General features: G+C 35.6%; 1 protein-coding gene across 1 annotated transcript; it reads left to right on the top strand.

Annotated features, from left to right (window-relative positions):
• The first annotated feature begins 331 nt into the window (after positions 1 to 331).
• On the top strand, positions 332 to 7,189 carry LOC138707297 (uncharacterized). The gene is made up of 2 exons (XM_069836614.1): positions 332 to 466; positions 6,707 to 7,189. The coding sequence occupies exons 1-2, from the start codon at positions 332 to 334 to the stop codon at positions 7,076 to 7,078; spliced, it is 507 nt and encodes a 168-aa protein (XP_069692715.1). The 3' UTR covers positions 7,079 to 7,189.
• The last annotated feature ends 7,069 nt before the right edge of the window (positions 7,190 to 14,258 follow it).

The raw sequence follows: 14,258 nt of genomic DNA, 5'->3' as shown, positions 1-14,258 counted from the left end.
TCTATCTATCTCTATCTCTTACAATCACCAAACTAATTGTGCAAGGGTAAAAGAAAAAACGAAATCGAGTAGGTGTTTTGTACTCTAAAAATGATTAGATATGTGGATATATTAAAATTAATATGAATTATGATTTAGGTTAAGTTAAATGAATAGTGTAACTTATTATTTAACACGTTATTTAATCGGAAACAACAATTACATCTAATATCTACATGCAATTGTAATTTATTAATACAAAATAATTATATATGCTACAGTTAACATTTCATATTAAAAAATAAAAAACGTATACTCATCTTGACAACGCATCCTACGTTTTCTCTTTATAATGAGTAATTCTTTAGCTTCCCGCCTGGGAAACTCCATCCGGAGTGACGTCACTAGACGCGTCACGGTTGTAGGTATTTATGTCGCTGCGATCTTGGATCAGGCACAGTCGCAGCGCCTCACGACGATCAGAATGGTAAGTCACTTGCACTCTGTATACATTCCACGATCGACTTTACACGGCCGAGATACAAATTAATCGAATGTTGAATTTTTAGTAAAAAGTCTATTGGGAAATAACGACAGAAATTAAAACTAATAGGAACGGGAATTTGCTGTGTCAATTGTACCATAAAATTCTACACTGCTTCGGCTATGATAAAAATGTTATGTCAAAATGTGAAATATTATTTAGGTTTTTTAACAATGTGATTTGATGTGGTTAATAAGATAGTTAGCGGTACTTTAATCTAGCTTATGTATCGCAACTATCGTAAAGAGGAGGAAAGTTCTCTAGTAAGGAATATATAATTCAGCCTACAAATACTAAAAAATAAAATATAATGCAAGCCGAAATAATGCTATCAGAATCAAAATTACATAATATATAAAGCTTGAAATTGACACAGAGCACGGGATTTTGCTGCGTTAAATACATCATAAAATCTTCACTGGTTTGGCGATGATGTTATGTCAAAATGTAAAATATTTTTTCGTGATGTAATTAATGTTTTATTGACCTTAAAGTAGCTTATATATTGCAATTGCCGCAAAGAACAGCAAAGCTGTCTAGTAGGAATGATATAGCTAATAATTCGGTTTATGAATTCAAGAAAGTTAAAAAAAAAAAAAAACTGAAAAATATAATAGAAATCGAAGCCATGCCAACAGAATCGAAATTTCGTAATGTGCAAAACATTAAATTAAACAGAATTTAAATATATTGAGATCGGGATTCTGCTGTGTTAAATGTACCATAAAATTCACATAATTTCAGCGATTATAATAATGTTATATAAAAACGTAAAATATTATTTCCTTTAATTACTTAATATCTTCTGATATAATTAATATTTAAATGACCTTAATCTGCCTTATATATTGCAATTTCCGTAAAGAGGAGCAAAGCTGTCTAGTAGGGAAGATATAATTCGGCCAATAAGTACAAGAATGTATTAGAAATTTAAAAATACAATGGAAGCCTGAACTGTGCTAATAAAATCGAAATTAGTTAGTGTGTAAATCATTACATTTAAATATATACTGGAAAATGTTTAAAATTTAAATGTCATGCTTAGATCTATTATGTAATATATTCAAATATCGATAAAAGTAATAATAATGTGTTCATTATTGTAGAATATTAATTTATCCATATAAACTTTTCTATGTGATTTAATGAAACCCTTCACAGTCTGTATTAAATTGAATTTTGGCATGGCATGCTGTCTAACGGAGCCGCAACCGGGCAATTTAGAATCAGGCATAAACTAAAGTTGTAACAATGTCATCTATTTTCATTCCTTTTTATGAAAATATATTAACAAATAGCATACATGTGCATCAATGTATTTGCCTAGTACACATGTATGCACTCAAAATGACTCAAAATAATATCATAATATGTACAACTACTATTTCTTTCTCAAGAAAATTAATCTATAGTTGGTTCGATAATATGATATTGGAAACAACAAACATCAGAAATATCTGAACCAGGTTTGCCAACCTTGGAAGACAAAATTATCATATATAGTCACAAAACTTGCCATAATTTAACCTATAATTAACGTATTTAGGGTTAGGATGATAGAAATAATAATAATAATAATAATAATAATAATAATAATAATAATAATAATAATATTCAAACGACTTACTGCAAAAATCATCAATAATGGCGTGGTTGTCCTCATGATCTTTCTTCTGCTTGTCAATACATGCATTTAATTTATTCACACAATTGTTCAACATTTGACAGCGAGCATTACAACGCCGACTGTAGATTACTTTGATGTAATTTCTTTCTTAACCGAGTTGGGGAATTGTAATTTTGTTAGACAGCAATTCAAAACTTTAAAATGTTACAAACTACTGCACTTTACAGTAAAAGCACAGTCTAGTATATGCTCGTACAGTCACGAAACTTGAGGTGATTAGAGTATTAGAAACAATAGACTGTGCCGGTACTATTTCCCACTGTCTGTAATGAGGCGATAGTAGCGATCCTAGTGGTTAGCTACTATCTACGGATGCATATTTCCTACGTATTGAGCTTCGTGACTTTATATACTAGACTGGTAAAAGTCCGTTTGTTATTTTTATTTATTGTGAAATATGTTTCTGTTGGCACATAAAATCCAAAACTCACATTCTCAACTAGTACATTTGATTGTATGGCATAAATTGGAACGAATCTGTTCGATCTACGTCTGCTAGGTCAGTTCTGTTGTAGACTATTGTGAGGAGGAATAACTAAGCAAGATATTTTTGTATGATCCAGTCTTCCATGTAAGGAGCAAATTTACCAAATATTCACGTTGAAAAATGAATTGAGAAACACAAATTTTGGTAAACTCTATGAAAGAAATAGGAACTAAAAACATAAAGTTTTCTACGTAAAGATTAATTTTTGGACCTACAGAATATATGTCAACATATATGTCGAACATGGAGTCAGGCCACAAAGGGAAAAACACTAGAGGAGAGGGATTCGATCCGGTGCTGTGAGTTGAACTTGGGCGTAGCTCAATGGTTAGAGTGCTTGGTACGTAGAACCAAGGACCCGTGTTCGATCCCCGGGGCTGGAGCAAGTTTTTCTCCTCTAATAACAATTGTTACCATAACTGATATAAAGTTTTCATTTAGTGACCAACCAATTGCTCAGCGGTGTAGTCTTTCTTATTTCCACGTTGGAATAAAAATAGTTTGTGATCTAGGATACTGTAAGTGAAACCCAGCTTAATATTTAGTCATCTGTTTGTGATAGTAACAATATATTGGGAGGTTCAGTGTGCTAAAACTCTTGCAATTCAACAAACTGAATAATTACAATCCAACTGTATTTTTTTAATATTTAGTTCGTACAACTTTCTCAGTGTGCAATTTCTTAGATTCTTTGAACTTCCAATTGCATTCGAGGAAATTAAACAGACTTTAGCATCGATGCTACATAAACACCTTTGTATTAAAATTACCAGGAAATCATTTTTGTAGTATCCTCACGGAATTATCTTTCACTATCATTGCGTTGCTTCCGTTTGATGCAAAGCCTACTATATTTTAACATGAAATATTATTTTCGGTTATAAAATTTTGTAGAACTTTGTACAAAAGATTGGCGGTAGCTGCCTCATGCGCGGCCTCTGCATTTTCTTTAGTTGCAGACCTAACACAACTGCCAAAATATCTGTATTTTCATGCGATTTTCATCAAAATACTCTACACACACGAGCACATATTTTGTGACAGAAATAGCGGTAGACTCGTCAACTATTACAATGATTTTTTAACACGCTGTTTCAATTCATCCACAGATTCATATCAAATTTGCTTATGGCATTTTCATCACCATTGCAGTGTAAATTATTCCTAATTGAGCAACTTTGAGTCAGGAAATGCGTTTCTGTGATGTGTGCTAAATGATGATGCGTTTATGGATACCGGTATAGGCCTATTGCGTTCTGCTGAAATTCGATATAATGTTATTTACGCTATCTGTGTTCGAAACGATTCCGACTCAGATGATGAATAGTCAAGTTTCTTTCGAAAAAACGTACACTTTTTACAGCAGTGAATTTTTTTTTTTTTTTTTCCTTTAGCGTAATATTATTCACTGCCGTCAACTTAGTAGTACATTTTCTTCTACGTGTATATAGGATTATAATCAGAACATGACGAGCAAATTTTGTAAGATGATGTTTTTGATATGATTAATAATCTATTGAGAATTTGTAATGTTTCGGAAAATTAAATGCAACATGTAGCAACGTTGCAACACATAGTGGCACTACGTGCTTTTTCACTTTGCTGACTATTAAATATGGTCTTAATCACTTTACTTTACACTACGTTAAAAAAATCGTAGACTATATATAGATTAATTTAATGAAATTTGCAATCAAAATGTTAACGCAAAATGTCTTTTTTTTTAATAATCGTTTGCAAAGGAACAAGTTGTTATACTTTCATTTTTCGCCATACTTATAGGAATCATATCTCACAAGCAAATGTAATACTTTCCTTTCCAGTGTAGACTATATATGAATTAGCCAAATGATTTTCAGAAAAGAAGCTATATAAAAGGAGAGAACACGCTTAGAGATATAAAAAATAAGTTAACTTTCGATGTTATAAGAGAAACTGAAAACATGCAACTATTTCCATCATCTAGAGATTAACATTTTTCACATCATTTTATTTCCTTTGTAATTTTATGAGAAAGGAAACATTTCCAGAGACTGTAAATAGCCTCCTGTTTACATGAACTAGGGTACGTAAATTGCCTCCTCTTTACCTTAGAAAACGAACGTGATTCCCGTTTGTAAATACAGTACACCACTGTAACCAACATCCCTGCATATATATATATATATATATATATATATATATATATATATATATATATATATATAAAATCAGATTGGCCATTCTCATGTTATTAAATGCAACATAAAAAGAACCTCCACTGTCGAAAATTATTTTTTTTGTTAACGACCGCCGTATGGAAGTACAGTTGCAAGATATTACCTCATGCAATTCCATAAGAGTTATAACGTGATTTCTTTTGCAGTCGCTAGATAGCAGCATAGTGAAATTGATACAAATGTTGTGTTGAAAGTCCATTAGACTGATTAATCTTTTTTAAGTGATCAGGGCCAACATTTTCCTTCCAAATTGTAGACTTAGGACTGTCAGTAATATAGGTTTCCGTGCATAATGCGCACAAATTACTGGCACGGTTAAAAAGGTGGTTCAATATGATTAAAATATTGGTCAGCTTCAGTTAGAAAAACTTAGTCTTAAAATTTAAAATGTGTTCAAAATATTAATCACTGATTGTCTTCTTTAAATAGGCGGGAATTTCTAACTAACAGCCCTTACGAACTCAAGTCGAGTAATCTGTTTCTGCCGAAGTGCAAGTATTTCATTTCGTGAAAATAATTCTTTGCGCAAAACAGATTTATTTCTTTTGCCCAGGTTTCTAGGTGTCGCTCTGTATTTGTTTGAAAACTTCAATTACGTGATAAATATTTGGATGGGTGACGCTGAAAAGTTTTCTATTGAATGACATCATTTCGGCGAATGAACAAGCAGTACCGTGCAAGATGCACTCAATGGCGAATTTGAATATTCGACATCATAAGCAAATAGGAGGCAATTTACGTACAAAGTCTCTAGTAAACCGGAGGAAATTGAGATATTTATAAAAGGTTAACAGCCCCCTTGGATGAAATTTACATTACCACAATATTTTTATTTACCGTATTTTCCGCGTATAAGACGCACCACTGTTTTTTGTAGGCCTACACATTTTTGAGAGAAAAATTTTATCATTGAATATTATAATAAATTTACAGTATTTCGAATATAAAGTAATACGTAGGTCTATTTAATTAAATACCTAATCTAGCTAGGGAAGAATATATTTTAATCTTCTTCGTCAAAACCCAGATTTTCATCTCCAGAGCTAAATGAAGAGCCACTTGAAACATCTTCTAAATCAGAACTTGAGTAATCATAAAACAAACCATCCAGTGCATTACCAATGCCACACCTCTTAAATGACTTAACCACTACATCAGTTTTCACAGCATCCCATGAAGCTTTGACCCATTCACAATCTTGGTATCGGCGTATAAGACGCGCCCTGTTTATCAGACCTATTTTCAAAGAAAGGAAAGCGTGTCTTATAAGCCGGAAAATAGATTAGCATGCAATTTTATTGTAAAGAATAGTCAAAGCATATCGTCGTTGTTCCTGCAATTACTCCTACGTGACATATTTATCGATTTTCAGATTTTTGCTCTATTAAATAACTTAAATAGTGATACAGCAAATAATAAAATCTCCTATATGTAATCATATTTCTTTGTTTCGAAAATGTAAGAATTCACAGTCTCCTATGTATGGCTGCCATAGGATGAATATAAATGTGTTTTTTCTTCCTAACATAGGAGTTATTGCAGGAACAACGACGATATAGGAAGGCAGCAGTTCTGGGAATGTCCTTAGTTACGGATACGCTTTCTGTAGAATGTTTTCCCGATGAAATTATAATTTTACCAACTTAAAATGAGTGATTTCGACAGATTAATTTGGTAAAATTATGGTACAAAAGTTCTCCAGCAATATTTATGTTTTATGTAGCATCAGACATAGATAATAAAGGTTTAACTGAACCAGTGTCACTTAATCTGCAATTTTGATGTTACAGAGAATCGAAACCAGCATTTGTATACTCATCATCGCTGTAACAGCAATGGCCTTCCCGCAGACTTCCTTTTATGCTGGGAACAGGAAACAGTCTTACCCACAAGTTCTTTCTCGATTTGGTGGAGGTGACGACACAAACGTTGATAATCGCTTTGGAGACACCAATACAGCCAGCACTAATACTCCTGTCACAGAAGAATCTTTTCGAGATCCTGAGATTGTCAACAGGGTGGCATCGTGGCCAAAGGAACGCCAGCCTTTCTGGTACATTAATTCCCAACACATCGACAGTCAGCGTGAACAGAAGGTTCCTTGCAAGGGCTGCAACAGTCAACAACCAGTTCCACAATCTCCTTCCCGAACACAGAATTAGTTTCAAATCCTTTTGTGTTTGATATTGTGAAAGCAAACTTACATTTCATTTGCATGTAACTTCGACACCAAAGAAACAATAAATTTTATATTTTTGTATTTTAACTAAGAACTTTCTTTTTCTTTATAAAATTATGGGTCAAATATAAATGCTATATTTACTTTGTAACCAAACCTAGTACACTGGATTCCATTAATGCCGTCTCGTTGTTTAGTAGTACTGACAACGAAACTGCGTCTTCTTCCCCCACCTCTACCGTACACGTGCGGCTTGACTCGTCTGTATTGTGTATTTTGGTTTTCAGTGGTGCTCATGCTGGAGTAGTAGCAGCGTCGTCATAAAAAATTAGAACTACTTTTTCGATGTATTCCAACATTTGAGAGAAATGGTTATCTGTGTTTCTGTTCTGTAGGCCTACATAATTACTAGACTTCGAAGTTGAGGCACATTTACTCTGAAGTTAAGCACATACAAAATAATACAGTGTTTACAAAGCAGCTGGCAAGGTAGTCCTTTCCCCTCATACACACATGTCAGTTAGATGGGGCTTTTGCAATACATGCCGAGCAAGGAAAAAAAAAGTTAAACATTCGCCTGAAGGACAAATGTAGGTCTAAATATTATGTTGGTTAGAATCAGTGGCGATTTCTCTTAAGGAGCACAGGAACAGTGCACCACCTCTTCAAATAACACATGTTTTTAAATTTATATCAATGAGCTGCAGTAGACTATGTGAGCGACATAATTCTTTATTATAATACTATGTAAAAATAACACTGCATGTGTACTGTTCTTGTTGACGCCTGGGACTTACGTTTACCGCTCGACACTTGCGGCACACTGTTCCATTCGAGCATGCGCAGTAGTACTGTTTCACTGGCAGCTTTGGAGCATGGGAGGGAGGCAGTACAGTGTGCGTAGGAGGGGTTAGGAGCACTTTCAGATATGTTCTCAAGCTCGTTCCATCATAATGTTACAATGAATAGTGTGTAAAATCTTTTAAATGTGTAATTTTCTATAAGACCTTTACACGAAAAGATCAAAATAAAGAAGATGGGTAGACCTACACATGAATTAAAATTATAAGTGACGAAGAACAGTAATAGAGAAGTGGCAAGAAAATTCAACATTCGGACTTACGAAAAATGCAATATGCGACTGCAATATAAAAGATGCTGTATTTTGTTTTCCTTGTCTGTTGTTCAACGGCGAACATTTACTGACAAAAATAAGACAAGTACGTTTTATGAATTTTATTTATTTTTCTGTTTGAATTTAGGACTGTGCGTAGTAACTAAATAATTTTGATTATCGTTCTGCAGATATGATTGATTTGAAGCACATGAATGAAAGAATTAAAAAACACGATTCTTCAACTGCACACATCAACAATAATGTTAAATTAGCAGTGTTGGGTGGAACAAACATACAGACACAATTGGATTAAATGGATTGTTGCATTTCACAATGATAAAGTTACCAAGAACAGATACAGTATGTGCGTGCGGTTTTGTGGAGCTTTTGAGTTGGCTTTAAGAGGTCACGAAGATGGAAACTCATCTTTAAACGCTAGTATTTTTCTTGGCCTCATCAATTTCAGTTCTGAATTAGACGCACTCTTAAGGAACATTTGGAAAGAGGAACAATGTTTAAGAGCACATCAAACACTATACAGAACGAAGTCCTTCAAGCCATTTTGATGTATGCCATGATGAGATTTCAAAGAAATAGAGAAAACTGCTGACTTTTTAGCAGTTAAGGCTGATGAGACGACACACGTATCGAATGCTTGTGAACGTGTGAACTGTGTTATAAAACACAATATAGCGAAAACAATATTATTGACGGTGTGCTGCAATAGAAATTGAACACTTTACTTTGCTATTACTGGACCTACATAGGAAACTAATTAACTGTAATTCCTTGACTAACAAAATTATGTAAATCTATACCTACGTAACATATGTTGGAAGTTATGTAGTAGTTAGTACCTATAATAATAATAATAATAATAATAATAATAATAATAATAATAATAATAATAATAATAATAATAATAATATGATAATCATAATCATAATAAATATTTATGCACCACCAGGATTATTTATCAACACACGCCACTGGTTAGAATACATTGTATTATCGTCTTTCGGGTGCAGAAACGTACTATTTCTCTTAGACCTATAAACTTCTATACAGGGAAATAATATTTTCACAGTTAAAAAAAATAGGCCTATAATAGTGGTGGTGGTAGTGGCTGTGGCGGCAGTAGCAGAAAGTCACGGAAATAGACTTGTCTGCGAGTAATAAACTTTGTTTTTTTCCACAGTAGGCCTAATCTTATTATTCTAAATCCCGGTTATTAGGCCTACATGTGTCGATGTGGAAGAGCGGAATTGTAGGCTAATTGCGGGTGACTCGCGCATTATGCGTGAAAGTTGGTTCTAAGTCTGTACTAAATTACTGATGACAGCAAAGCTATAGCAGCGACCTGCAATTTTATTTAAAAGTAGAATGTTTTGTAGAATGTTTTATTTTCACTGGTAGAGTAAAGGCTAAAAGCAGGGGCGGCTCGTCCATAAGAGCTGCGGAGCTGCAGCACTCCCTGCTTTGACAGGAAAATAAAAATAATGTTTATTTTAATTTTTAGAAGAATTGTTACAGCTTTTATTGGTAAATTGCTTTATATTTTATCTGGCCGGGAATATGTACTATTAACTTATGCATAATCTTATTGCGCGTCGACTGTATTGGAATTGACACTGCATTCAAAGTCGTCCTGGGATCTGCAGAGTGGTCAGCTCATAGAGAGTGTGTCTTGCTGGGTCAGGGGGTAGAGAGGTGAAGGGAAGCAGAGGGAAACTGCCGCTGTTTAAAATCCATATCTCGCTGCAGTGGCTTGCAGAGCCAGGCCACAAGGGATCTTTCCCACACCGCTATTGTAATGCTGCGTCAAATGGATTCTCTATTCCCTAGAAACTTAGTGACAAAATTTTTATTTTCTTTTACATACTTATTGTTGTAGAATCTTATCGAGTTAATATAACGAAATTAATATTATCTTTTGCCTTATTATTACGTATATATCCAGCCTCCAGCAGAACTTAATATTTACCTTAACTCAAAATGATTGCACGAGTAGAATCCTTTTGATATAGCACGTAAAATACGAAAGAGACTTCTTTTCCAGTTTTAGAAAATTGTTGACCATCAGTATATCTGAGTGTTGCTTTGGTGTGACGTCTTAATACCGTAACTTAACCAGTGCAAATTTGCAAGCATGAGTGAGTGTGAATTACAGAATATTAATTTTATTTTTCTCAATTTTCCCTTGCGGAGAATATTGATGTAATGAAGTGAAGTTAAAGGGTCGTCCGTTACCCGACTTAAATCTTACTTAAGCTTCATCCAGCCGAAATAGTGCATATATGTAAGGAAGTATAACAATGAAATTTACGCTAAGCATTTGTGATTACGTGGATGTGAACAAAAAAAAAATCTGTATTTTGTTTTCCTTGCCTCCTCTTCGGTGGTGATGCTGCATGGACTAGGAGTGGTGTGACAGATTTAGGACATTTGCCCCTAAAAAGCAAAATGCACGAATCTTCGCAGTCTCACCTGAAAAATGTTGTATCATTGGCTATGTTAGGCAAAACTAATACTGCTGTGCAATTAATTGAAACGAACAGAACAAACATTCTCAAACATAATCAAGAAGTGAGAAAAAATCGTGAAATTATTAAAAAAAATATATTGATTGTATCAAATTTTGTGGCCAATATGAACTTCCCCTTAGGGGACATGATAAAAAACGATTGGAAGAACCCTGATGTGTTTCGTGGGTTGCTACAGTTCGTGAGTAATCTAAATGAGCCTCTCAAAAATAATTTGGAACATGCCACTGTTTAAGGTTATTCTAAGACAATTCAGAATAAACTGGTAGATTGTAAGTTGAGTGTCTGCCGATCTGAAATTCAGACTGAAATCGATGGTATTAGTTTTTCTTAGGGATTAGCAAATGGTCCCTCAGACATCTCCCAACTATGTCAGGAAGTTTTGGTTTTTCGATATGTAGTTCATTTATTTTTGTCCTATACTGTACCTATTAGCAATGGTATCAAGAAGTGAAATTTGTATGTACCGAAATCTACTGCAGCTCTCCCAATCCACAAGTTCACGAGCAGCCAATGGCCAAAAGGCTTTCTCTTCCACTCAACCACCCATAAGCAATACAATAGTGACATACATATTTAAATTACGAATATTTACAATACACTAAAGTGTCTACAGTAGTAACCTCGAGTTAAATTTTTAACAACTAGTATACTGTATGGCTATTCAATTTGAGATAAATTCTACATGAAAACATGATACTTTATGAGCTAATATGATACAATTCAGTCTCTATGCAATATACACGTTATAATAATCCGTGGCGCTACAGCCCTCGAAGGGCCTAGACCGACCAGCCGGCTACTGGCCTCATGTCCACATGCCGAAGCAGAGATAGACGATCATCCAACCGAATGGAAGTATCGTGTGGTTAGCACGATGATTCCTCCAGCCTTATAGCTTGTTCTCGCAACCGAATTTCGCTACCTATCGTAGCTCCCCAAGTGCATCACGATGCTGGGTGGGCACCGGTTCCATACACTGGCCGACATTTCATGAGAAAATTTCTTCCCCATGAGGACTCGAACCTGAGCGCATTTCGTAACGCGAGTCCTAGGCAGGATGCCTTAGATCACAACGCCACGGCGCGGGACTAATATACACGTTATATGGAATTATAATAAAATTGAGTTTCTTAACCCTCCTACTACCAGGTTTCTTTTTTTACACTGAGTACCGCTGGGGTCATATAGACCCCAAGTAATTTACACGATATATATAGGTAGTAATGCAATTGTTTTAATTAACTGGCATAAAAACATACATGTTTACCTTGAAAACAGAACAGCTATGTATATAAACACTTTTATATTTTTACATTTTACACTTTGCCATCCTTCCGCCCTCATCTTATACGTCCTTACATTTGAAACAAAACAACTCGGAATGTTGTTTACAGACGAAAGATGGATATTTTATGGACTTTTCTGGAGGCTTTCTGTCCACAGAACGTTCACATAAGTGGCATCGTCCACGTTTTGCCCCACTTTGCACTTGTGCTGAAAGAGGAGGAGGAGGAACTTTGGTGCGCCTACTTCTGTTCTTCTGTACTAAAGATGTTCTCAGCTCAAGAATAAATTCTCTCCTTCTGTAGTTGGTTTTTTTCTTCCAGTCAGGATTTAACTCCAGCCAAATTATGAACGTATTGAGCGCACTAATATCCAAAATATTATAAAAATAAACATGGGCCACCTCCTTGTCACACGTTTTGTAGTGTATGTCCTGACTAATTTGTCCACTGTGTCTTCACCTGACTTTGTTGCGTTATAGTCCAGTACCATAATAGGTTTTTCTTTTTCATCTTCAGCTATTTCCTCTTTGAAATGCATAGTGCTCAGCAGGGTCACTACCTTACCCTTTTTTGGGCAATAGGAAACTATCGTAGCGGATTCCTGGAATCTGAACAGACTTGAAGCTGCTTTTCTTTCCTTTGCTATGACAAATTCTGCGAGTAGTTCACGGCGATTCTTTCTTATTGTTGCTAATAGAGTCATCTGTTTTCTTTCTAATTCCTTTGCCAGGTCCAAACTTGTGAAGAAATTATCTGTTGTGATGTTTCTGCCACTCAGGATTAAATTTTGAGTTAAGTCCAATACTACTCTTTTTCCCTGATTCGATTCGATTCTCTAGGCTCGTCTTCGCCCCTTCCTGTGTACACTTGCAGGTTTGTGACATAGTAATTAGTGCTATCACAAGCAGCCCATACTTTGATGCCATATTTTCCGGATTTTGAGGGGATATACTGCCGAAAAGGACACCTGCCCCTGAAAGTTACCAGTTCTTCATCAACTGTAATATGATCGGCCATGCTCTGTGTTCCATAAATTCACTATGCCCTCATTGTGACCTTTGTACACTCCTGCGAATATAAGCAGGCCAAGAAAGGACTCAAATTCTTCTCTATCAATATCTATCCATTTGTTACCGTAATGTTACCTTCTTTGTTGGTCCACTTCAAAATATTCTGCAAAATGCTGGGCTTCATAAATAATTCAAAAGCTGACTGCACAGTGTTTACATTCCTCAGACTATGCCGCGTTGGACCTGGAGCCGTCTTCATTACGTTTCGTGCTGGCTGCCTCCCTTGATGCAAACTAACAGGACTTTTATTCCATACTTCGTTTCCATTTCTGGACCTCTAAACAACAGTATTACTATTCCAGAGTCCACACCTGTGGAGTAACGGTCAGCGCGTCTGGCCGCGAAACCAGGTGGCCCGGGTTCGAATCCCGGTCGGGGCAAGATACCTGGTTGAGGTTTTTACCAGGGTTTTCCCTCAACCCAATACGAGCAAATGCTGGGTAACGTTCGGTGCTGGACCCCGGACTCATTTCACCGGCATTATCACCTTCATTTCATTCAGACGCTAAATAACCTAGATGTTGATACAGCGTCGTAAAATAACCCAATAAAATTAAAATTAAACTATTCCAGATATTTACTTAGTGATTATCTGTTATTATAAAAAGTAAAGTAAATCCGTGGCGCTACAGCCCATGAAGGGCCAAGACCGACTAGCCGGCTGCTGGCCTCACGTTCACATGTCGAAGCAGAGGTGGACGATCATCCAACCAGAATGGAGGTATCGTATGGTTAGCACGATGATCCCTCCAGCCTTTAGAGCTGGTTTGCGAAACCGCATTTTCGGTAAATATCGTAGCTCCCCAAGTGCATCAAGAGGCTGGGTGGACACTGGTCCCATACACTGGACGAAATTTCATGAGTAAATTTCTTTCCCCATGAGGATTGGAACCAGCGCGTATTCCGTAACGCGAGTCCTAGGCAGAATGCCTTAGACCACGACGCTACGGCGCGGAACATCTATTATTATTGCTGCTGATTTTTGTTGTAATAAATAATTGGCAGGTGAAATATACTTACTTGAAAACATTCAAATTTGAGATGTTAAAAACTTCCGGAACAGTAGTTTCTAAATCTCCATCATCATCGACATCATCCTCATCAGAATTTTCAGCCGATTGACAGTCTTCTGTTATAATAGCAT

Source organism: Periplaneta americana, chromosome 10 (genome assembly GCF_040183065.1).
Source record: "Periplaneta americana isolate PAMFEO1 chromosome 10, P.americana_PAMFEO1_priV1, whole genome shotgun sequence".
NCBI classification, from domain to species: Eukaryota; Metazoa; Arthropoda; class Insecta; order Blattodea; family Blattidae; genus Periplaneta; species Periplaneta americana.
The sequence above is the reverse complement of the archived record's forward strand: the minus strand, read 5'-3'. Positions and strand labels throughout refer to the sequence as shown.

Excerpts from the sequence above, each read along its gene's own strand:
- LOC138707297 (XM_069836614.1), top strand. The coding sequence starts at position 332 with ATGAGTAATTCTTTAGCTTCCCGCCTGGGAAACTCCATCCGGAGTGAC. Across the intron at positions 467-6,706 it reads GCCTCACGACGATCAGAATG|AGAATCGAAACCAGCATTTG; the intron begins GTAAGTCACTTG and ends TTGATGTTACAG.